General features: G+C 35.2%; 2 protein-coding genes across 2 annotated transcripts in view; one reads left to right on the top strand and one right to left on the bottom strand.

Annotated features, from left to right (window-relative positions):
- LOC132562073 (FERM domain-containing protein 5-like) overlaps positions 1-22,999 on the top strand; it is a 68,367-nt gene that overhangs the window by 17,531 nt on the left and 27,837 nt on the right. The window contains exon 2 of the mRNA XM_060226803.1: positions 17,928-18,032. Coding sequence (XP_060082786.1) covers positions 17,928-18,032 — 105 coding nt within the window. The remainder of the gene's footprint in view (positions 1-17,927; positions 18,033-22,999) is intronic.
- Positions 9,004-10,248, bottom strand: LOC132562070 (zinc finger BED domain-containing protein 4-like). The gene is made up of 2 exons (XM_060226799.1): positions 9,543-10,248; positions 9,004-9,054 (listed from the first exon to the last, which is right to left on the bottom strand). The coding sequence occupies exons 1-2, from the start codon at positions 10,161-10,163 to the stop codon at positions 9,031-9,033; spliced, it is 645 nt and encodes a 214-aa protein (XP_060082782.1). The 5' UTR covers positions 10,164-10,248; the 3' UTR covers positions 9,004-9,030.

Raw genomic sequence — 22,999 nt, 5'->3', positions numbered from 1 at the left:
CTCCCCACTACGATGACTTGAGATACTGTCGGTGATTTGTTAAAGACACCTCCCCACTACGATGACTTGAGATACTGTCGGTGATTTGTCAAAGACACCTCCCCACTACGATGACTTGAGATACTGTCGGTGATTTGTCAAAGACACCTCCCCACTACGATGACTTGAGATACTGTCGGTGATTTGTTAAAGACACCTCCCCACTACGATAACTTGAGATACTGTCGGTGATTTGTTAAAGACACCTCCCCACTACGATGACTTGAGATACTGTCGGTGTTTTGTTAAAGACACCTCCCCACTACGATGACTTGAGATACTGTCGGTGATTTGTCAAAGACACCTCCCCACTACGATGACTTGAGATACTGTCGGTGATTTGTTAAAGACACCTTCCCACTACGATAACTTGAGATACTGTCGGTGATTTGTTTTGTATAAGTAATATGTGAAACATATTATACTAAAGTCATTGATGGGAAAGCAGCATCAGTTGAATATTTGACACAGGTGTTTCTACTAAATGTTGAACATGATACTTCGAGATCTAATTCAACCAAAAACATTGTCATACCTTTTTGCCCTGTTATCAATTATTTTAAAATTGAATTAAAATGAAATTTTGAATTTAACAGATGAATTTCCTCTCTGAAAGTAACGATTGTAACCAAAAGATTTATCATAGATATTACATGTATTGTATACCTGTATATGTATTGTTTATCATAACTGTTATTTTTTTACATTTTGCAAAATTTTGGTACATGCTGAAAATAGTTAGTCATATTCATTTGAAGACCAGCCAATTGATTGTGTTCAGTATTGTTAGAGAATTTATCATTTTGATATATTTTAACTAGAACTAGAACAAATTTGGGTCAGACCAACTTTCCATTGATCCCAGTGTTTTTGGACAATTTTCCAATTACTAGTGTAGTGATATGTAGAACATAATGTACTGTACTTAACAGAGACATAACACATATCCTTAAATCAAATCAGTAATTATCAAATTGAAATGGTAATGCTGATATGTATTGTGTAATGTAAGGGATTTTGGTATCATCCCATTAACAGCCAGGGTCATTTAAAGTAGCTGGTGGGTACCTCACTGAACACCATACAAGAGGCCAGTTGCATGCTGTAAAGTGTCTTGTCCATGGACATGAGATCACACATTTCTGTCTTCAGAAAAATGGAAATGGTAAGGATCAAACCAAAAACATGAGAATAAATCCCTTACATTACCAAAAACCTTAATTTGTTGTATTTCTCTCCTGTGTGACAAAATTACTGGTTTATCATTTTTCATAATATTGTATTGTTACTGTTACAAAACTACTGGTTTCTTATTTTTTATAAGTTTTGTACTGTTACTTATAGTGCTTTTAAGAGACCTCAAAAAAAATTGTATATGCAGTTTTCATAAAATTTTCAGAAAACTTTATAACTATCCTATATTATTCCAATCCTTATTCACTTAAAATCTTACTATTCATTAAATCTCATAAGAGACTTGTCACCATGAAGATCATTTTCATCTTATCAAACTTTGTCTTGCAACTAATATGAAACCTGGTCTTATTGTAACAGTTTTATATGTTTTTGCTTTTGACCTTTCCAACTTAGACTTCACGTGGTTCCCAAGAGTGAAATCTAATTTTGTTTGCATTCAGTCTTGCAGTGGTAAATTTTGTCTTGCACACAATGACTTTTGCTACCACAATGTCAGCAGGAGTAATGATCCTTATTATGAACAAAATTTATATCCTACACAAGTTTTGTTACCACACAGATCCCAGGGGTGACAATTCTGATTATTAATAAAATTCTTCTGGTACACAAGGACTTTTCTAACTACATAGATCCCAGGAGTGACAATTCTGATTAAGCTTGCCTTTAGTCATACTTATTAAAATTTTATGTTGTACACAAGGACTTTCACTTTCACAAGGAATGACAATCCTGATTATGTGTTGAGTCTTTACATTACTGAATAAATCTCACGAAAAAGGACTTTCACTGCCACAAGGTTCCAAGCAATGACAATCCTGATGATGTTAGTGTTGGGTCTTTACATTATTGAATAAATCTCACGAAAAAGGACTTTCACTGCCACAAGGTTCCAAGCAACGACAATCCTGATGATGTTAGTGTTGAGTCTTTACATTGTTGAATAAATCTCACGAAAAAGGACTTTCACTGCCACAAGGTTCCAAGCAACGACAATCCTGATGATGTTAGTGTTGAGTCTTTACATTGTTAAATAAATCTCACAAAAAGGGACTTTCACTGCCACTGGGTTCCTAGGAATGACAATCCTGATTATTTTTGTCTTCAGTCTTGCATTGTTGAATTAATCTCACAAAAAAGTACCTTGACTGCCATATGGTTCCCAGGTGTGACCATTCTGATTACATTTATTTTGTGATCGTACTGATCATATTAGTTCAGGATGTTACAACGAGATAGTATTAAGCAACCTTGAAAAAGTAACAATTATTGACAGAAAATGTCTGGACCACGATACCGCTTGTCGAGACACAACTGCAGTCTACAGGATCATGCAAACGTTTAATGAACAGTCTGATAATGTCACGCTTCATTTGTATCTCTCTAGTTCTATTATTGTCACTGCATAGCTTTAGAATAGAGTTATTGAACAATGACATCATTTGTTTTCACTCATCACATGTTCTATAGATTGAACAGGATGTCTACTACAGGATCCATATATGGTACTTGTATTTACTGATCTGTTGGTCTGGAATAGCAGTCGGCTATGTAATAGTACAGAGGTTGTAGAGTTATTAATTTCCTCTAGTAACTATACTACTCTGGTTGTAACACTTTATATATAATTCAGTCTCAGTTACAAACACTGCAATTATTTATGTCTGTAGAGACAGGGACAGGGTTTCTGCAAAATGTATGATTTTGGCTGTCTTCTGTATACAATGCTGTGTTTGCATGATACATATTTATTACGAGGGTACTGTGAGCCAAGGCGCCCAGTGGTACCAGGCCAAGAAACATACCATCAGAGATCAAAAGGAGATCGCTTGGTCGGCTAAGATTCCTGATCACTGGTACTGGACGCAACCAGTCGATTGTGTGCTGTAAAGTCCGCGATTAGTGGCTCTTTTCTTTTTTTTTCTCCACAAAAGGTCTCTGGATATTTAGTTAACTCTATAATGGATATTTAATTTTAGCCATGACGGATTTTGATGTTCAGTCCCCTTCGGTGAGTTTGCTGTCTTTTTATAGGATTCTTTTTAATACCATTGAAAAGGTTTTATTGTAACTTTTCTAGGTTTTTTTTTTTTTTACAGATAATTTGCTTCTGTTATTAGGGTTTATATGTCTTTTACAAATGTACTGATATTTTGAAATATCTCAATTTTATTTTGTAGAGAAAAATGCTTTAAGTGTGAAGTAAAGTGGAAAAAAATGTATGTGATTGCATTAAAAAAATTGAAGATGCATGTAATGAAATTCATATTAAAATTGAAATATTGAACATAAGTTCTTCTTTTGAAAATGAATTAGATTTCATTGAAGGAAAAATAATTTTGAAAAGTGCTATATTTAGACATGTACATTAACTAGAGATAGCAGTAAATTACTACCCAAATAAATGTAATGTTTTGTTGTAGTATTTCTGTCATTTTATGAACATCTCCAAATTGGAAGATTCCATTACACAACTTTACCTAATGGATACAACATCTTCTTTTTTTTCTCATTGTATCAAAATGTGTACTTATGAAAAAAAATGATAGAAAGATAAAATTGGTACTAGGTCTGATTTATCAACTTTTTATATATTTGGTCTTTTTTCAGTCATATATAAGTACATTTTACTTTATATGAGTTGTGTCATCATCCTGAAATGGCTTTGTATTGCCATTCCGGTTATATTGCCAAAATCAGCATAGTACAGAAGGTGGCAGTGTAATGAGGGACTGACTACTGTAAAACATGCATGTTTTAGTGATAATTTTATTTCAGCACTTTTCGAGGTGAAAGTATTAAGCAAAAATACGAATGCACTAATTGCATAATTTTTTTATATGTTATCTTTACAATTAATGTAAATGTGCTGTTTCATCATTGCACTTATTTGTCAAAATGAAATGCATTAAAATTTTATTTGGGCAAATTGAGAGCATTTGTGTCATTAGCCATTTCAGAAGGAAGATATTTATGTTTATATATTAAAGGCTATCGAAGGACATTTTTTTATCACTTACGTGCTTGTTCTGACACGTTATTTTTCTTTCAGTAGGTAAACTTGTGAAGTGACAATATTTTTTTGTAAGGAACCTGATACTGCTGTGATGTTTAAATCTTTTATGTACAATACACATTGCAAAAAACATCACTTATGGTAATCAAAATCAATGTGAATTAAGCGATTCCTTGTCGAATAGATGTCATCCCATATGGCCATGTTAGTAATGTGTTTTATCATATTAAAAAATGTTGATACGTACAAGCATTTCTCTCTACAGAACTGTAAGTCCCATAACAAGAGGCTGCGGGGCGGCCAATTAATTATCAGATGTTATTACATGTATACGTGATGATTGCTGTCGCATATTTCCCTAATTCTGTTACTTTGATGATCATTCTGCCTAAAATCAGATAGGGAGGAAACTTTCAGTAGTATCATCAAATCTGCCAAATTTTAAAATTTTTCATGGAGGAGATTGTATAAACTCAAAAATAAAAGCGGAGGAAGATGTGTGCATTTACCCTCCAGTGAAAAAATAGCACATGTAAATGGCGTAATTTGGGTTGTTCTTAGAATATAAAAATAAATTAGAAAATTCACTTGTTTAAAAAAGCAAAAGTAGGGGTCCAAAATCAGGAGTTTGCTACCTAAATAGAGATGGTTCGGAAGTATGTATTATGAAAATCAGTCCACATTGTTAATGTTGAAGTATGGTGGTATATCAGGGAATGAGTTCTTTATCATCATTCACCATATTTAGGAGTAAATAATTTTTGTAGTGCTGAATATTTTTGAGGTAAATATATAACCAAACATTTTCCAATTGAATAAATTTCACAAAGAGTTAGAAAGAATAGATTTGACAAAAATGAAGATGTTGCTGTAAGGAATTGGGACAAACTTTTTACAGTTATGACTACTGGTACCAGGATAATGTTGGAAACTTGATAGTGGTTCAAAAAAATTTCCGATATGTGATTTTCATTCTTTTTTTTTTTGCTGTAAACTTCAGTGGAGTTTGGAAAAATCAGCCCCATTGAAAAGAAATAAGGATGTGAAATACAATTTTATAATGTTATTTACAAATATAGACTGGTCGGTATCAGAAATAAAAACTGACATTTTCACTTTATCCTACCACTGATTTCCCCTTCGTCTTCGATCTTTTATCACTATCCAGATATTGTTTGATAAGCTTTCATAACAAAATTAAAAACATCGGCAAAAAGAATGATAAACTATGGTGATATGGTTGAGAGATTTGGCACTTTTGCACTGGAAAATGGTTGATGGATGGCAATATGCAGGGAGTATGGCAACATTAGTTAACAGGGTTTTTTTATGTTGTAGGAAAAAATGTTCTGAGCAAAATCCTGATGATATGCAGGGAAGGTGATAAAACGGGGTCCAGTTTACCGGAGGTCCAATATATAATGTAGAAAAATAAGAGTTTAGATTTTATAAGGAAATTTGGAATCTTGGCATATCAGGGATCATTTTGGAAAATTACAGTGATAATGTGAGGTTTGAGACAGATGTTGCACGGTACATGTACAACTGGAATGATTCATAATGAAGGCGACAAGCTGTCGTCCTGTAGACTTATCCTTCTACTGTGGGTCAAATCTACACTTTCACAAGATGTAATCAATGAAAAATTTATGAATACCTCAGAATCAACAGAAAATACCTCTGTCTGGGTGTGGGTTGTACGTTACAACATTATAAACTTTAAGATTTAGGCTGGTAATCTGTCAGACTAGTTGCCCTGATCTTGTATGTCCACCTGTGATGTCACTGGACAGTATTGATCAAAACAATGCCTTTATTATATTTCTTTCTTCTGTTGTGTCACTCATTAAATTACCATTAATTTACAAACCTTGGTATATGTGATGGCATTTCCAGGAAGAAAAAGACTTTGTCTTGCTGTTTTGGGATTTGAATTAATAATTAAGGTCACAGTGAAGGTTTAGTTAAATGTCAGGGAAAACATTAATTTAACAGAACTTGAGGACCTGAGCTTAGAGGTTTTTTATATTTAGCTGGTCAAAGATTGGAAAAAATTACTCCAAGTTAGCTAGGCATGGACATGTTTGTGGTTGCATCAAATTGTCCAACATGGATATTGTCTGGCTCCTACAAAACATGTCTTGCAAGCTTGTTTTGGTGGAAAACCTTTGCTTTTTGAAATACCCAAGTTTAAAATCAGTGTTACAAATCTCTTTTTATCTCTAAATATAGTACTACATTTAAGATAATCATAATCAAGAATTTTGGGATCTTTTAATGTCTTTGGTAATAGGATTCTTAAGATTAGCTTTTTCTTCTGACAGGAGAATTAGCTGTCGAGTCCAAGGCAATGAATATAGATTTTATGGTAAAAATGATATATATGTGTTATTGACATGCAAATCCCATGTTAAAATCCAAAGTGTAGTCAGAGTGTACAAACTCAGCTCATTTATCAGATCTCATCTCAAGTCTATGTGTTTAAGGAGTAAAATACACAGTGTGGTTCTACACTTGTAGTTATATAGACATAAGTTGCATGTGAAAAAGTTATTGTGTCCTATATATAACCATAGACCGTGCAACAAGTTTTGATAACGAAGGGCCAGCAAGACTATTGGACAGCTCCCTAGGGACCCAAACATACCCTGTTAAGAGTATTGAGCTATTGATTCCAAGCTTTCTTCAATTATACCAATCTCCCACAAAATCTACCGTCATGGCAAATAACATGTAAAATATTGACTCAGAAGATGTTTGTGTCGTTGCAATGACTGACTGTTATTTCTTTTGGCTGCATAAACATGTATGATATTGGGACGTCTGATGTTGGCATTAGATGGTGTGATATTGGGACGTCTGATATTTGCATTAGATAGGATACAATTTTTGTGGCGAAGTGGAATGTGTCAATACAAGAGTATTAAGAACATTGAGGGACTGACTAGCTCTGAAGCTGATTCATCGTTTGACAAATTGACGTGGCACCTTTGATGATTGACACTGCATTGGTAGTAACAATCATTAGAAATCATTTAATTTTGTATGATTTAATCTTGTTCATTTTGATACGGGTTTCTATTTTACATTAAATGTAATGTGTTTTGTTTTGCTTGATTTAATTGGGTTTAACATTCTCGCAGCTTCGATAATGTCCCCTTTGAGTAAATGAAAACTCCAGATTTGGCAGTGGAAGAGGTGGGGGGAGGGGTTGCCTCTTACAAACATTCATTGCAAAGCACCAGACCCTAGGGGTGTAACGATACGGGTACCTCACGATACAATACGTATCGCAATACAGGGGCCACGATACAATACGTATCGCGATACAGTGTTTCAACTTAGAATGCAATAAACAAAGTAATGATACCTGAATTAAAACAAAATATAAACAATGTTAACCTTTCAAACTTTATCAAACTACAACAATTAACACATATTGGTTCAAATTAAAATTGTAAGTTCTTTTTTAAAAAGATCAATATGTCCACATTTTCAGGTGAAAGGGCAGCACGCTGCGCAGACACTATGTCTCCTGCAGTTGAGAAGACACGTTCACTGGGTACAGAGGTACCCTGAATTGCCAGATATGATCTGGCAAGTCTGGAGAGAATAGGATAATTATCCTGATTCTCTCTCCACCATGCCAGTGGGTTGTCCTTAAGTTGGATTCCTTGTGAGGCTCTGTATTTATGGATCTCATTCTCAGCCCTGGTTCTAATTGGCTTCCCAGGTTCAACATTTACAACCATTATATCCCCAAACAGATCTTCCATGGCAGACTTCAGCTTTTTCCTTTTAGGACTAGATTCAACTGATTCATCTGAATCAGGAGAACCTGAAAAAGAATTGAAAAGCTATAAACATACATGTAAAAAATTAAAATAAACAATTAACATTTAAGCAATTTATAGGTATTTACATGTAAAGTTATAAACTTTAAATGTGTATTATTATATTAGTGTTATAGACTTACAGTGTTTTGCAGGGGTAATACTGAACTATTTTGGGTCAATGAAAAAGTTTTATTTGGTAAGGTCACTAAGATGAGTGTGCAAATGAACAATAAAATTATGACCAAATTTATTAAATTTTATTTTAACCTTTTGTATTGCTAATCCTGTCAGCTTTCATGGCATCATCTGATGTGGATGGACTCTGGTCTGGCTCCATTTTCACTCGAACCTAACAAATTAATTAGAATACAATATTAGTTCAACAAATTCTAAACACTCAGAAAATGCCAGACATGGGATTACTGATAACCTTAATTGTGTTTTTAATAAAAGAAATATTTATTTTATATATTACTTAACTCGATATAGTATGGATAGATTAATTAGATATTGATTATTCAATAATTATGAGCAAACATTATGTCAGATTTAAACTAAACTTCATGTGAATTTATGGTAAATAATTAAAAATACAGTGAAACTGAAATCATGAAATGACAGAAATGTATGAAATTAAGAATTTCACAATGGAATTGTAATTGTTTAAACAATTTTAAAAAGTTGCTTCTATTTATTAATCATTTAAATTCATTACCTTTTTAGTGTTTATAAAAACATTTCCTTGAAAATGATGAATTCTATATTGACAATTTGACACATACATTGTACATGTTGTATATTATTATTATATTTATAAATCAATAATCAGTAACGTACATGTAACTCCAAATATGTTCAACCTACCTTTAAGATGAGTTATGTCTATGTTTTGGATGTTTGGGTTTTTTTTTTTTTGTCCAACGATAAATAGTCACTGTATGACTGTTAAACATCAGAATAAGCAGAAAACTGAAAAAATTAACACAACACAACCAAGAGGATATAAACAGATCAATAAAGGATGATAAAGGAGAAAGGGCAAAGAATTTTATTTGCTTTATGTCTTTGTCAAAGACATAAAGCAAATAAAATTTTAAGAATCAAAGTGACAAAATGAAACTTGAACCTTAACAATGTTAAATAAAACGTTTTGATATAATGTTAACAGTAGGTCATAATAAATTAATGTCTCAAAGGCAGATTAGAGGTTATTAAAATATTCCCGTGAATAGAATGTTTGCTATAATCATTGTATCTGTATGTATCATTATGAAAATACTTTTTAATTACCTAATACTGTAATACATGTATACAAAACTTACAAGCAGAGTTACAAGTATAAAATTATAAACAATAGTTTAGACTTTCGACAAACCTCTAAAATACCATAAAGAACTATTTTAAGTTTAATTTGCTAAATTCAACAGATATTCAACTATTAAATCATGCAAAAATACCTCTTCTTCTGATTCTGTCATCATGTCTACAAGATTGCCATAGACTCGATTGGCTTCGACCTGGTCGTGATAGGGCAGGGTCTTGAATCTGGGATCCAGGGCACAGCACATCTCAAGCCATCTGATGATGTCTGGATCAGAATATCTTGACTCGATGTCATTACGTATTTCTGTTTTTACCTGGGCAGCAAGACCTGAATCAGACTCATTTTCTCTCAGTTGCCTTAGCAGTCGTTCCTTCATCAGGTGAACTAGAGATATAGTGGGTGATTTTTCCTCACACATGATGGTGGTTATGGTTTTCAAGGGCTTCAACACATCTACCAACTCCTCAGCTAGAGAAATGTCCGTGTCAGATAGGGTTACAACTTCTTTAAGGTTCTTTTTAATGTCTTTCTCCGTTAATGTTGCATATACAGCTGGCTGCTGTTCCAGAAAAGTACTCATCATATCAAAACTGGAATTCCATCTGGTCTTCACATCTTGGACAAGTCTTTTTGCTGGAAGGTTCAATGCTTTCTGTTTATCTTTAAGTTTCTTTGTAGCTGTGGAACTTGAGTGGAAAAATGTGACTATTCGTCTCATTCTACCCAAAAGTCGAGAAACAGAGCTTATCTGCATAGCTTTATGGGCTGCCAAATTTAAGCAGTGGGCGAAACATCTAATGTGTGGTTCAAAACCAGCTAGATTTACACCTTTAACAATATTTGAAGCATTGTCTGTGGTAACAGCAATCCTTTTGTCTGAAAGAACTTCTCCAACTTTTACTGTCCTTTTTAATTTCCACTCCTTCACAGTTTCCTGTAACACATCTGCCAAGTTTTCAGCTGTATGAGACTCAAATAACGGCCTTGTCTGCAGCACATAACATTTCAAATTCCAGTCATTATCAATAAAATGAGCTGTTACAGTGTTGTAACTCTGTGTGGCCTTAGATGTCCATCCATCTGTGGTCAAAGCGATAAAGTCAGCCTGACTAAGTTCATTCTTTACTCTATTGACAGTTTCACTATATATTTCAGGAATGATTTTTTCGCTGAAATGGGCTCTCGATGGGATGGAATATTTTGGTTCTAGTGTATTTATCATGTGCTTAAATCCCGAAGTTTCAACAACGCTAAAAGGTCTCATGTCTACTGCAATGAATTGTCCGATGGACTTTGTTATCGCCACGGCCCTTGGTGAAGAAAATGTCATTCTTTTGTGTAATACATCTTGAAGGCGTAGTTGACCAGTAGTACAGCTAGTGTTACTCGATTCCTGTGTTGTTGTTTTCTCTTTCTTTCGTGATAACTCATGAGAAAGACTTTCGTAGATATCCTTGTGATGGCGTTTCAAGTGCGTCGCCATATTTGTTGTGTTCCCACATTTATAAGATACATTCATATCGCAGTGGCGACAAGTTGTAAACTCTGTTACTACCTTACCATCTTTATCTTCCTGTCTAAATCCAAAATGCTTCCATATTTTGGATTTGAAAGTCGCCGGTGGAGATTTGAGATCGGTCGCCATTGTGTTAACAACTTTACAGTCAGTAAGAGTAACCTCCCTTGATCGGCGTATCAAAAAATAAAAACCCGTACCGTACGCCGTATCGTACGGATACGCCCCGTATCATGAACCGAACCGTGACTTTTTTTGACGATATACCGTGGGACGGTATATCGTTGCAGTCCTACCAGACCCTTTTCTTAAGTTCTCCTATGTCCCCTTAATAGAAAATATTAGAGTCACTACTCAGATTTACAAGCAGTGTCCTATACTAGTCACTCTTAAGACATGCAGTAAGATACCACTTTGTGTTACTAATTTCCTGTCTCTTATAACATAAAGTTTTGAATCATTGATATATGGGATTATTTTGTTGTTTAAATCTTACATAGATATACATGTACAGATATTTTTTTTATATTTTTCAGTTTTATTCTATAACTCTTTTATGATGAGCTAGATTCTGGGAATGGAATTTTTACCACAGGCAAATTGACCTGCTACTAGATGTGTTGAAACTGTAGAGAATATGACATTAGTTGGACATTTAAATTTGTTGCATTTGGTTTAGACATTAATATCTGAAATATAGATTTTTGTGTCATTGTTGCTCATTGTATTCATGTTGTGATTGTGTCCATTCAATACCATGGCCAGAAATCAGTCTTTCTCTAGGTATTTATATAGTTAATGGCTTTCTGATATATAATTAGTCTTCTAGCACAGTGACCTACATTTTGACCTTTGAACTTCATAACATAAAAAAGTTTCCAATGTATACCTTCTAAAGTGTCTTGTGTAGGATCTCGAAATTTGTGAAGATCTGAGGTTTCTCTAAGGAAGACAGACTTTACCTAATACGCAAAGTTTGTTCTGAATATCTTTCTAACTTCAATTGAGATCTGCACTGGATCAATGAAAAATGTGATTAGGTCATTATAATATAATTGATTGTGACTGTGGTAATGACATGTTTTAATTAACTTAATGGTATCATTAAAATGTTATTTGGCAATATACATGCATTATAATTATAAAAGCGTGTAATTAAACCTAGGGGGCCAGGAACACATTCACTTCTAACTCAAAGGGACATGAACTTGGAATATTGAATAGTGTTTGCTGGCAATTCATTAAACAGTAAAAGAAATGGTTGGGCTTATTAATAGGCATGGTCTTGAAAAGCATAGGATTTCCCACAACATATGATATGTAAATTTGTTAATTTTATTTATCTAGTTATCTTGTGAAAATTCAGACTGAGTGAAGGATCATAAATATAATTTGAATAAAGATGACATAGTTCTATCAGTTTCATAGTAACCAAACGTAGATATTTTTCTTATCATGATAATAAAAATCTTATACAGATCAATCAAGTTATGCTAAATCTTATCAATACCAATGTACTTGTCCAGTGATTATAACTTTTGAGAAAGTCCAGCCGACAGAAGCTTTATAGGATAGTATTACGGTTGTGTGTGATTTAATATCATGTCTTTGTGAAGATCATTATGCCTACAAATGACTATACTTATTTTTGGTGGTTTTAGCATCAAGAGAACAAGACCTTATATGATTGTAGGCCTCAATGTTTGTGAATAGTGGCAACTGTCGGACTAGAAGCATTTATTTGAAGACGTAGTGGGATGTTATTGAATTATACATTAGAATTGGATGGAGCTGAGAAAGCTCAACATTGGGCAGTGTATTGATACAGCTAAAGTACTGCTTTAGGTGCTTCATGTTATAGGGAGCTTGAAAACATTGCTAGGTTGGTCCAAATCGAGACACCTTCATGTAGTAATTAAGTGGTAATTGATGTAGATAACCAGGAAATACCAACACCTGGGGTGGTTTAATCGGTTTATAGTCTGACAGCCTTTAGACCTATACCAGAATGGTCCCAGGGAGTAAATATTTCAACAATCAAACTATTTATATCATGGTTTTTACAACTAAGAAAAAATAATAGCCTTTACATTTTCTGATTCCTGCAAATTAGGATCATTTCCATCAAATTTTCAAAATTACAATTTTGATAAAGGGTTGAGAATCAATAAATACATAGACTGAATTTCACATTTTGAAGACTTTTGCCATTGTAAAAAATAAAGATGTCTCACAAAATCTTAGCTATCTTGACTTTACATGGTCCAAGTTGATGCACCTCTTTTTTCCAGTTTCAGAACAAAACTGATAGTTTAAGCCAGCTGTTAAAACCCCGTTTTAAGAAATGTTTGTAGAGCTGTAGTGAGGTGAGAATGTCCCATAACATGAGGACATAAGTTTAGGACTCCAATATCAGAGTTTTAATATTTACCATTCAAGGCAGAAGTAAGTTCAGGACTGCGATATCAGAATTTTAATATTTACCATTTAAGGCTGAAATAGGTTCAGGACATTGATATCAGAGTTTTGATATTTACCATTTAAGGCAGAAATAAGTTCAGGACTGTTATATGAGAGTTTTAATATTTACCATTCAAGGCAGAAGACTGTCATACATAAATACATACGAACAACATGCATGTCTAAAAACTGCTGAACATCAACAAGAATCACACCTTGTGTTAGACATGTACAAAATGTCAGAGTCTATTTGTCAGAGCTGTCTGGGGTTTTCTACAAAATTGATACATATGTATTTATATGCATATCTCATTTTGTACAATTGTTTTTAGAATACAGATACACCTTGTAATGGCTCAAAACTATATTTCTCAGCAAATATCATGACACGTATATCAATTTTCTTATCTTTGCCTGATCACCCTCCATTAGATGAGGGCTGTGTTTGATCGATTTCTTCGAAGACCTGCAAGCACATGGATAACAGATGCATTCTCTTGTTCTAATGGCTAATAAAGTACGTTGTATTTTTACTATTTCCTCAGATTGTCTCTCTATTGTACTGAAGGAATGTAACATTTTCATATCTCTACCTCTAGTTTGCGATAACGTGATACATATAAAATGACAGTAATATATAGTTTTTAGCTTGGAATTAATCAAAACAGTGGGCATCAGCTGTAAGATTCTTCCTTCTCTGCCTCATTGTCACAGCTGTGGATCTTCGTTTAAGGTTTTTATTACAAATGATAAAACTAATAGCAGATATTATGTATTTGTCAGAGGCACTGAGACAATATGAGAACTGTATTTTTATTTCTTGGAGCTAATATTTTGCCGTTGTTCTGATTGGGACTTGTTTACAGGGATGAAATAATTCAAACCTAAATTCCCTACATCATTTGGCTACAGCTGCGTTACACTTGGAAGTCCATTCGCATCTTTATCACTTTCGGTGGCGAAGCTGTCAAAAGTTGATAAAGTTGTTAGGGTGCTATATGTAAAAAAAAATCATTTTTGTGGGGTTTGAATTTTTTGCTCCATGTAAGGATGGAGTGGATATGAATTTCTGGAAATTGTAATTCATTATCAAAGAAAACATTGATCTGTTGAATAACTTATTTTAAAGATACATTAATGTTGAAAATTTGGACCTAAAAAAAGAAATTACCAAAAAGTGTTTTTAAATTATAAGGTAAGATTGGCTTGATGTTTGGGTTTAACATGTCTAAATAATTATATGTCTATGTACAAAAATGTCTTCCCTTGAGCAGGGGGTGGGCCTTCACATCCAGGTGTGTCCTGGAGTAGGAGGGAGACAGCCCGACCCTGACTAGAAGCAGTCCAGGGTTGAATTGGCTGGGAGTTCCCGTATGCCGGAGGTTTTACCATCGGGTAGGGACTTCCAGCTGCCAATCACTGTCTTGACGCCAGGTCTGTACTTTCAAGTGCAGGTTCCGGGGCCAGAGACTTCTTGTTAGGGTTGTCTGTGTCTACGAGGATTTGTGACTCTCAGTTCACTAATCCTTGCGTCCATGCAGGGCCTGTTTTCCCACCCTCTCAGATTCCTGGTTCTAGGCTTTTCCGGTCCAGTTCAGAGTTCACTGTGCAGGGGTACCAAGGGGGTACAAAGGGACTGGGTTTGCAGGCCAGGCATTCAGTTTCCCAATAGATGTCCACATCTATTTTGACGATTCCCTCATGTTTCACCTAGTGAGGGGAATCGCTAGTGAAGGACACCCGTCTGGTCCTCACAGTCTTCCTCAGAGTCGGCTTCATTCCTTCCAGAGAGAAGTCAGAGGTTTCCCCATCTCAGGACTTTGTTTTCCTGACAAATCGTTTTGACACTATTCCGGGTTTAGTCCTTCCACCATTGGAAAAGTTCGAGAAGGCCAGGGCTCTGGCTCTTAACGTTCATCACTTGGTTGCATGTCCAGGTGTGTTACTCAGCTTTCTGCAGTAACTCAACTCCCTGGCAGATGTGGTCCCCCTAGGGAGGCTTCACATCAGAACTCTCCAGCTGTTCCTCCTGTTCAACTGGGTTCTTTCATCCAGGGATTGGGAGGCCTGGATTCCTCTTACCCAGTAGGTAAGGGAGTTTGCTCGTGTGGACCATTCAGGAGAACGTTCTCTGCGGTGTTCCTTCGACCAAGCCTGTCCCCTCTATCACCCTGTTCACGGATGCGTCCATGACATTATGGGGAGCTTACCTTGACAGCCAATGCTGCTCGGGGGAGTGGTATGGGGAACAGCTCTCGGAGCCCTGGTGCTGGATTCCCTGACTTGGGCTCCCTATGAACCTTTGGAGTTTGCCTCGTTAAAGTTCACTACTTTCCAGGCAGTCTTCCTTGCCAGGCCATTACGTATGCTTTCGGGCATTCTGATGATTAGGCCTGGGTGAGAGTGAAAGTGTGGACTTATGAGGTTAGGGCTGCATCCTGGACCTTTCTCAGTGGGTCCTCCTTTCAAGAGGTCATGTTTGCCTTCTAGCGGGGCAGGGATACCTGCATGTGGGTGCACATACACCTGTACGGGGAGGTCTGTCCTAATCTCTGGCACTCTATTCCCCCTCCCTACTACTTCTGCTGTGTTGGATGTGCGGCCTGGCATCTAGTCACCACTATGGTAAGACGAATTCGCATACTAAAGTTATGGTAATTATTACTGAAATGAAATCCTCCCCTCTTCCTTTTCTGCACCTCAGTGGGACTCCATAAAGGATTTTAGAGGATGGAAGATCACTATATGTCTCTGCCATGATGGCTCATGGGATCGTAGGGAGGGTGGGATTTTTTAATCTGTTGTTGTTTTGGGGTATAAGGATGGATGCAGGTATCATATATACATACTAAAGTTATGGTAAGTATTACTTCATAAAAATTGGTTTTACATGAAAAAACCTCAATTTCATGGGATCCAATTCTAGCCGACACTACCAAAATGTAACCAATTTCCCATGAGGTGTTGTCTCTGTACTTCACAGTAACATATGTACCTGTAGCTATGTCATCATAATGTTGTGTTTACACACATCAATATACACCTCTCTCTGGGGACTACATGGCAGAACTTTAAAGTACTGTTGGTGAGTAACCTGTGTGATACCCACAGTTGTTACTTAATTATACTGCATGTTTTTAATTACTGGTTCCATGTTAATTGGTTTAGTCCAGCCATTACTTCCATCTTTTGATGATACAGGAAGGACTCTTCAAAGCACATGTTTAATTAGGTCTGTAAGTTTCGGGATATTGGTCAACAAGAGAGGCTATCATAGCCATTTTGTACTTTAATTGGACTCTTCTGATATACTTTTTTTATTAAGGTATACCCTGGAAAGTTCTGGACTTGGTTCATTATGGTTTAATTATGCAAGAAATAAGATAAAATGGGAGTTTTGTATTTTACCCATCGGTCCATCAAAGAGTAAGGACGCAATGCCAGATGAACATTGTGAAGTGTTTATATTATGAACCAGGTAACTAAAGATGTGATATTCTTCATAATGTAGAGAGGGACCCAGATTTATTGTACAAGCATTGTAACATGCTGTTAAGTAGCATAGGTAAAATTACAGTAAATCACAGTTCAGTAAAAGTCCATGCGACCAAAGGAAATATTTGACTTACCTGATGGTTCACCTTAGCCGTGACCTAGTGCAAAGAAGGTTGACCCCATTTTCATGGGTTGTTTACTACTGAATACGTGTTTCATAGTCTGGCGTGATAGTCATAAATAAGATATAAAACAAAAAAGAATATTTTATATTTTCTTTTAAACAGTTATGAATATGAATATAGAACAAATTATGTAACATGAAACACTTGCCGTTGTAGCACACAACATGTGAACACGCACCCACTCTCATGTACATAACTTAGTAAAATGTTGTATTTACGTTTATATCTTTAAGAGTCAAAAACATTTTTAAAATGAAATGTCAATAAATACATTTTCATAAACATTCTACATTGATGCAACAATGATAGCATTGAGGTGGGTTACAGAAGGTGAAGGTCACTGCAATATCACTCAAGCATAACTATACATGAACCGTGCCCATAAAAGGAAAACAGAACACAGTAAATTTATGTTTAAATACAGCGCATTTTGTTTTAAGTATGGTTTCCAAATTCTTTATAAATTCAAACATTCACCTCAGCACATGTATAAATGCAGGAATTAATGTTTGATCAATACTAGAAACAATAGGGCCTATTATCACAGATACGGCTGACCGATCTCACTCAGTCATTCAGACTAGAGCCAGGAAATATTTACCTGAGACAAGGTGATGCCTGAATGTTTGACACAAGGAAGGAAATTTTCATAGAATTTAAAAGGGATGAATCGCAAAATATATTTGACACAAACACAGTGTTCAAATCATCTGTGTTTAATTCATTCAGATGAAGAAGAGAAAAAAATTGGGATATTTTATTCAAGCGTGTTTCACACATACTAAAGAGTTATTGTTTGAAAAAAGATATAAGTATATTTCACATATCACTAATTTGACACGATATTTATTGTATTTTTCAGAAGGATACTTTGGGACACGTTCTGTTTGAACAAGTATGCAACAAGTTAAACCTGATGGAGAAGGATTACTTTGGTCTGAGATATGTGGACTCAGAAAAACAGAGAGTAAGTAATGTGTGTTGTGAAACACAGAAAGTTTGCAACATTAAAGATAAACTTGTATTCAAGACTACTTAAAAAAAACCTCAAAGAAATTGAAGGGAATGCAGATTTCATGTTAAAGGATTACATATAAAGTTATGTAGTTTTCATCCTTGAAATAAAATCTTTAAACCTATCATAAAAAAGCTGTATAAACAGTATACTGATTCTGTCCTTTTAACAAATTCTGCAATTAGTTTTGCCTTTACTTATATATATATATACCAAAAACTGTTAAGATTTCATTAAGACTTCTTAACTCGATATTTCACTTAGGTATCTAGACATGTCTTGTTTCATTAAGACTTTTTAACTCAATATTTCACTTAGGTATCTAGATGTGTCTTGTTTCATTAAGACTTCTTAACTCAGTGTTTCACTTTGGTGTCTAGATGTGTCTTGCTTTATGAGGAGTTTCTTAACTCAATGTTTCACTTTGGTGTCTAGATGTGTCTTGCTTTCATTAGGATTTCTTAACTCATTAATTCAGATTGGTGCCTAGGCATGTTGTGTGTTATGAGGACTTTTTGACTCAATATTACAGATTAGTGTTTAGGCATGTCTTGCCTTATGAGGACTTTTTGACTCAATGTTTAAGATTGGTGTCAAGCTATATCTTGCTTTATGAGGACTTTTTGACTCAATATTTGACTTTTGTACATATATGTGTCTTTGTTAAATGATAATTCTTGACTCAATAATTCAGATTGGTGTCTAGGTATGTCTTGCCTTATGAGGACTTTTTGACTCAATGTTTAAGATTGGTGTCAAGCTATATCTTGCTTTATGAGGACTACGTATATGTGTCTTTGTTAAATGATAATTCTTAATATTTCAATATTTCACTTTTGTACGTATATGTGTCTTTGTTAAATGATAATTCTTGACTCAATAATTCAGATTGGTGTCTAGGTATGTCTTGCCTTATGAGGACTTTTTGACTCAATATTTCACTTTTGTACATATATGTGTCTTTGTTAAATGATAATTCTTGACTCAATAATTCAGATTGGTGTCTAGGTATGTCTTGCCTCATGAGGACTTTTTGACTCAATATTTGACTTTTGTACATATATGTGTCTTTGTTAAATGATAATTCTTGACTCAATAATTCAGATTGGTGTCTAGGTATGTCTTGCCTTATGAGGACTTTTTGACTCAATATTTGACTTTTGTACATATATGTGTCTTTGTTAAATGATAATTCTTGACTCAATAATTCAGATTGGTGTCTAGGTATGTCTTGCCTTATGAGGACTTTTTGACTCAATATTTCACTTTTGTACATATATGCGTCTTTGTTACATAACTTCTTGATTCAATAACTGAGATTGGTGTCTGGCTTTGCTTTGTTTCTTTGAAGAATCCTTATCTGTTTATAATCCAGATTGATATTTGAATGTCTCTTTTTAGTTGAATTCTTGACTCAATAAATTTTTCAGTCTGTGTCTGTGGATTAAACTTGCATCAATAGAAATACAGAATTGTCAAAACAGAATGCATCAGAGGATATTGATACTGGACCAAGTGCTATGTAAACTTTGTGATAGATTCTATATGGTACCATTGAGACCCATTAACTGGGATTAAATAAGTTTTGTGTGAATCAACTGGAAATAAATCTTTCGGCTCTGCTTCCAGATTAGTGGCAAGTAGGTAGATATTGCCTTTAATAGGCTGCCCTATGTAGCTTTGACTCTAGGACATGTATGGTCTGTAGTAGCCGGACCAGTGGGAATTCAGCAGCAATTGTATCACACCTCACTGCCACTAAACCATTCAATCTACTACAGCCATTACTGTCTGTTGTAATGTTGGACGAGATTCAAAATTTTCTCTGCGGTTTTTTGACTTACAGTCTGTCTGTCAAATAAAACATTTTTTTTTATATCAATACATGTTGAATAGATATGATTCTGATACACGCAGACTTTCAGATTCCTCTCATATATCACACTTATTTCTATTGAAGGTTTATCAGTATTGTGGTGAATAGTTTACTATGGTATTGAACACTGTAGTAACACTAACAGACCAACCGTTCTTATTTATTTATCTGGGAATGCTTGAAATCAATAATCTAGGGTTTGTAGCTTTCAATATCCTTTTACATCATCTATATGACATAGGACCAGAACACCAGAAAAAGTTAGAGGGTCGTCATCATCAGATATAGCATGGATCAGTAGATCAGCCCCTATCACAGAGTCTATCTGCCAACACTTAATGGAATCTGCCTTTGTTCTTTACGTAATAGTGAGCTCAGAGTCTGATTAATCGGTAACCTAGCTTACATCACTCTTATGTTGATAAGTAATTGCTGCTAGGAATGAAACTGTCACTGCTTCTAGAATACAGAGATGTTTAAATCTCACGACGAATGTCCTAGCAGTGTAAGAGAGCTATCAAACAAACATATTAAACATCACCAAGTCATATACACTAACAACATTTGTTCTAGAAAAGAAAAAGTACTACCAAACAGACATGTTTAAATCATTTTCTGTACATTTTTTTCTAAAAATGGAATTCAGGTGTCAGACATTCTCCGTACATTTTGTCACTGAAGTAGAACAATGGGTTAGCTACAGAAAAGAAACGTTTTAAATCTCAAAATTTGTTTTAAGTGTGGTACAGGTATTCAGCATTCTCTGTGCATTCAGCATTCATTTTGGTTAGTATGTTCTAGAAGTGGAACAAGGATGCATGGATTATGTTATCTGAATTGACGTTCTAAATGTTCTTATATAGTCACACTTCCTCTATATGATGTACAATCATATTTAATAATTGTCAGTCACAGAAAATTGTTATGTCTTCATAGCTTTAATGTATATAAAATATGTCCCAGGTCTATGGTCATGAGTTGGTCTACCACTATGTATTATTGATGTAAGTTTAGATAATAGAAACTTCCTGTTTTAGCCATTTGTTGGTTACCAAGGAAATCAATTTTTGCCACTTTTTGGTTACCAAGGAAATAAGTTTTTGCCACTTGTTAGTTACCAAGGAAACTCGTACTCCTTATTGTAGTTATGATCGTGAGATCTGCTTCTCCCCCAGACCTCCCTCTAGAAGGAAGTTGAGGCATCATAATCACGTTTTGCCTTCTGAGATATGTGATTTAGTTAAAAGAAAGGAGGAGTTCTGTTGGGTTTTTGTAGAAATTGCAGCATTTTTCCAGCTGGCATTTGGTACTTACTATTACTGTTGTATCATGCAGAATCACTGCTGTACTAAAATATCTAATTGATTTATTACTACCTGCAGCAGGAGTTAAGCAGGATTTAAGCAGAATTTAAGCATGGGCCCAGTGTTGTTACTATTTTGACATTGCTGTATTCGGATTCCACCCTTCAGTTTATAATGTAACCAATGTAGGTTGTAATATTTTCACCGTCTATCACTTGGTTCATCTGATCAATCTGCAATATCACAGTGAGTGCACTGATTTGTTTGTTAGCCTCAGGACAGCAGCTATTTATCACCTTAATTGCCTTTTTAACATAGGTAATTAATGCAATTATTTCTTAATATAGTGTTTGTAAACTCAATAGACTTTATGGCTTGTATATGTTACTTCACTGTTAGGCCTTTATATCAACAGGAGTGTTGTTGAGACTCTTAAACAAATATAAAAAAAACTCATTTATTTCATAACAATTGCGAAACAAGGTCCAACTTATATTGACCACTCTTGCTGGCCTGGATGGAAGTGTGGGAAGGGAAAATCCACGTGGTCGGGCAGGTGTACTCATACATTGTCACATCCATACTGGGAATCATACCCCGAATGGTTAGGTGAAAGGCGAGTATGTTACCACTGCGCTAACGTACCACCCAAATAAAGACTCTTGAGAACTCTTGGGAAGTTGTATAGTTAACATGTTCAGTTTGAGCTGTCCAAAGTGGACATGACAGAATGTTGGTCCAAAGATGATGTAATAGAATAAAGTCAGAGTATATAGTGCCTAAAGTGGACGTGGCAGAGTGTATAACGTCCAGAGTGGACGTGGCAGAGTGTATAACGTCCAGAGTGGACGTGGCAAAGTGTATAACGTGAAGAATGGACGTGGCAGAGTGTATAACGTGAAGAATGGATGTGGCAGAGTGTATAACGTGCAGAGTGGACGTGGCAGAGTGTATAACGTGAAGAGTGGACGTGGCAGAGTGTATAACGTTAAGAGTGGACGTGGCAGAGTGTATAACGTGCAGAGTGGACGTGGCAGAGTGTATAACGTTAAGAGTGGACGTGGCAGAGTGTATAACGTGCAGAGTGGACGTGGCAGAGTGTATAACGTGAAGAGTGGACGTGGCAGAGTGTATAACGTGCAGAGTGGACGTGGCAGAGTGTATAACGTTAAGAGTGGACGTGGCAGAGTGTATAACGTCCAGAGTGGACATGGCAGAATGTTGTGTCCAAGGTTGAATGTAATAAATATGTAGATGTCCAGTCATAGTGGCAACATAATAATTCATGGGGATTTGTAGTTCAATTGTAATAAGAACACAATGGTTATCATGTATTGTTTGATGATTAGGGTAGCAGAACTTAGTATTTGAACACATACTTGTTAAAATCTTCTGATCGAAGTATATTTGAAAAAGTTAAATCTCCCTTTTCAAATTAAAGGGCATCTCTGTGAACTTTGTCAAACACATTTTCACTCATATTCAAGAAGGATATTTCTCAAACTTAATGTGTATTTTTCCACGGTCCTTAAGTTGTGTTCACTCCATTTTGAGACTGATCATTGAAACGAAATGGCTAATAGGTGTCCATCTTGGATTTCAACAAGTGGAAATTGTTATCTATATTTCAAGGGATGTAATAGAAAGATATTTCTCAAACTTTATATACATGATCCCCATGATTCCTAGTTGTCTCCAATTAATTTTGAGAATGAGCAGTGAAACAAAATAGCTAACAG

This window comes from Ylistrum balloti, unplaced genomic scaffold (genome assembly GCF_031769215.1).
Source record: "Ylistrum balloti isolate Yb309-2 unplaced genomic scaffold, AGI_CSIRO_Ybal_v1 Utg371338, whole genome shotgun sequence".
NCBI lineage: Eukaryota > Metazoa > Mollusca > Bivalvia > Pectinida > Pectinidae > Ylistrum > Ylistrum balloti.
This window is presented reverse-complemented; position numbering and strand designations above follow the sequence as displayed.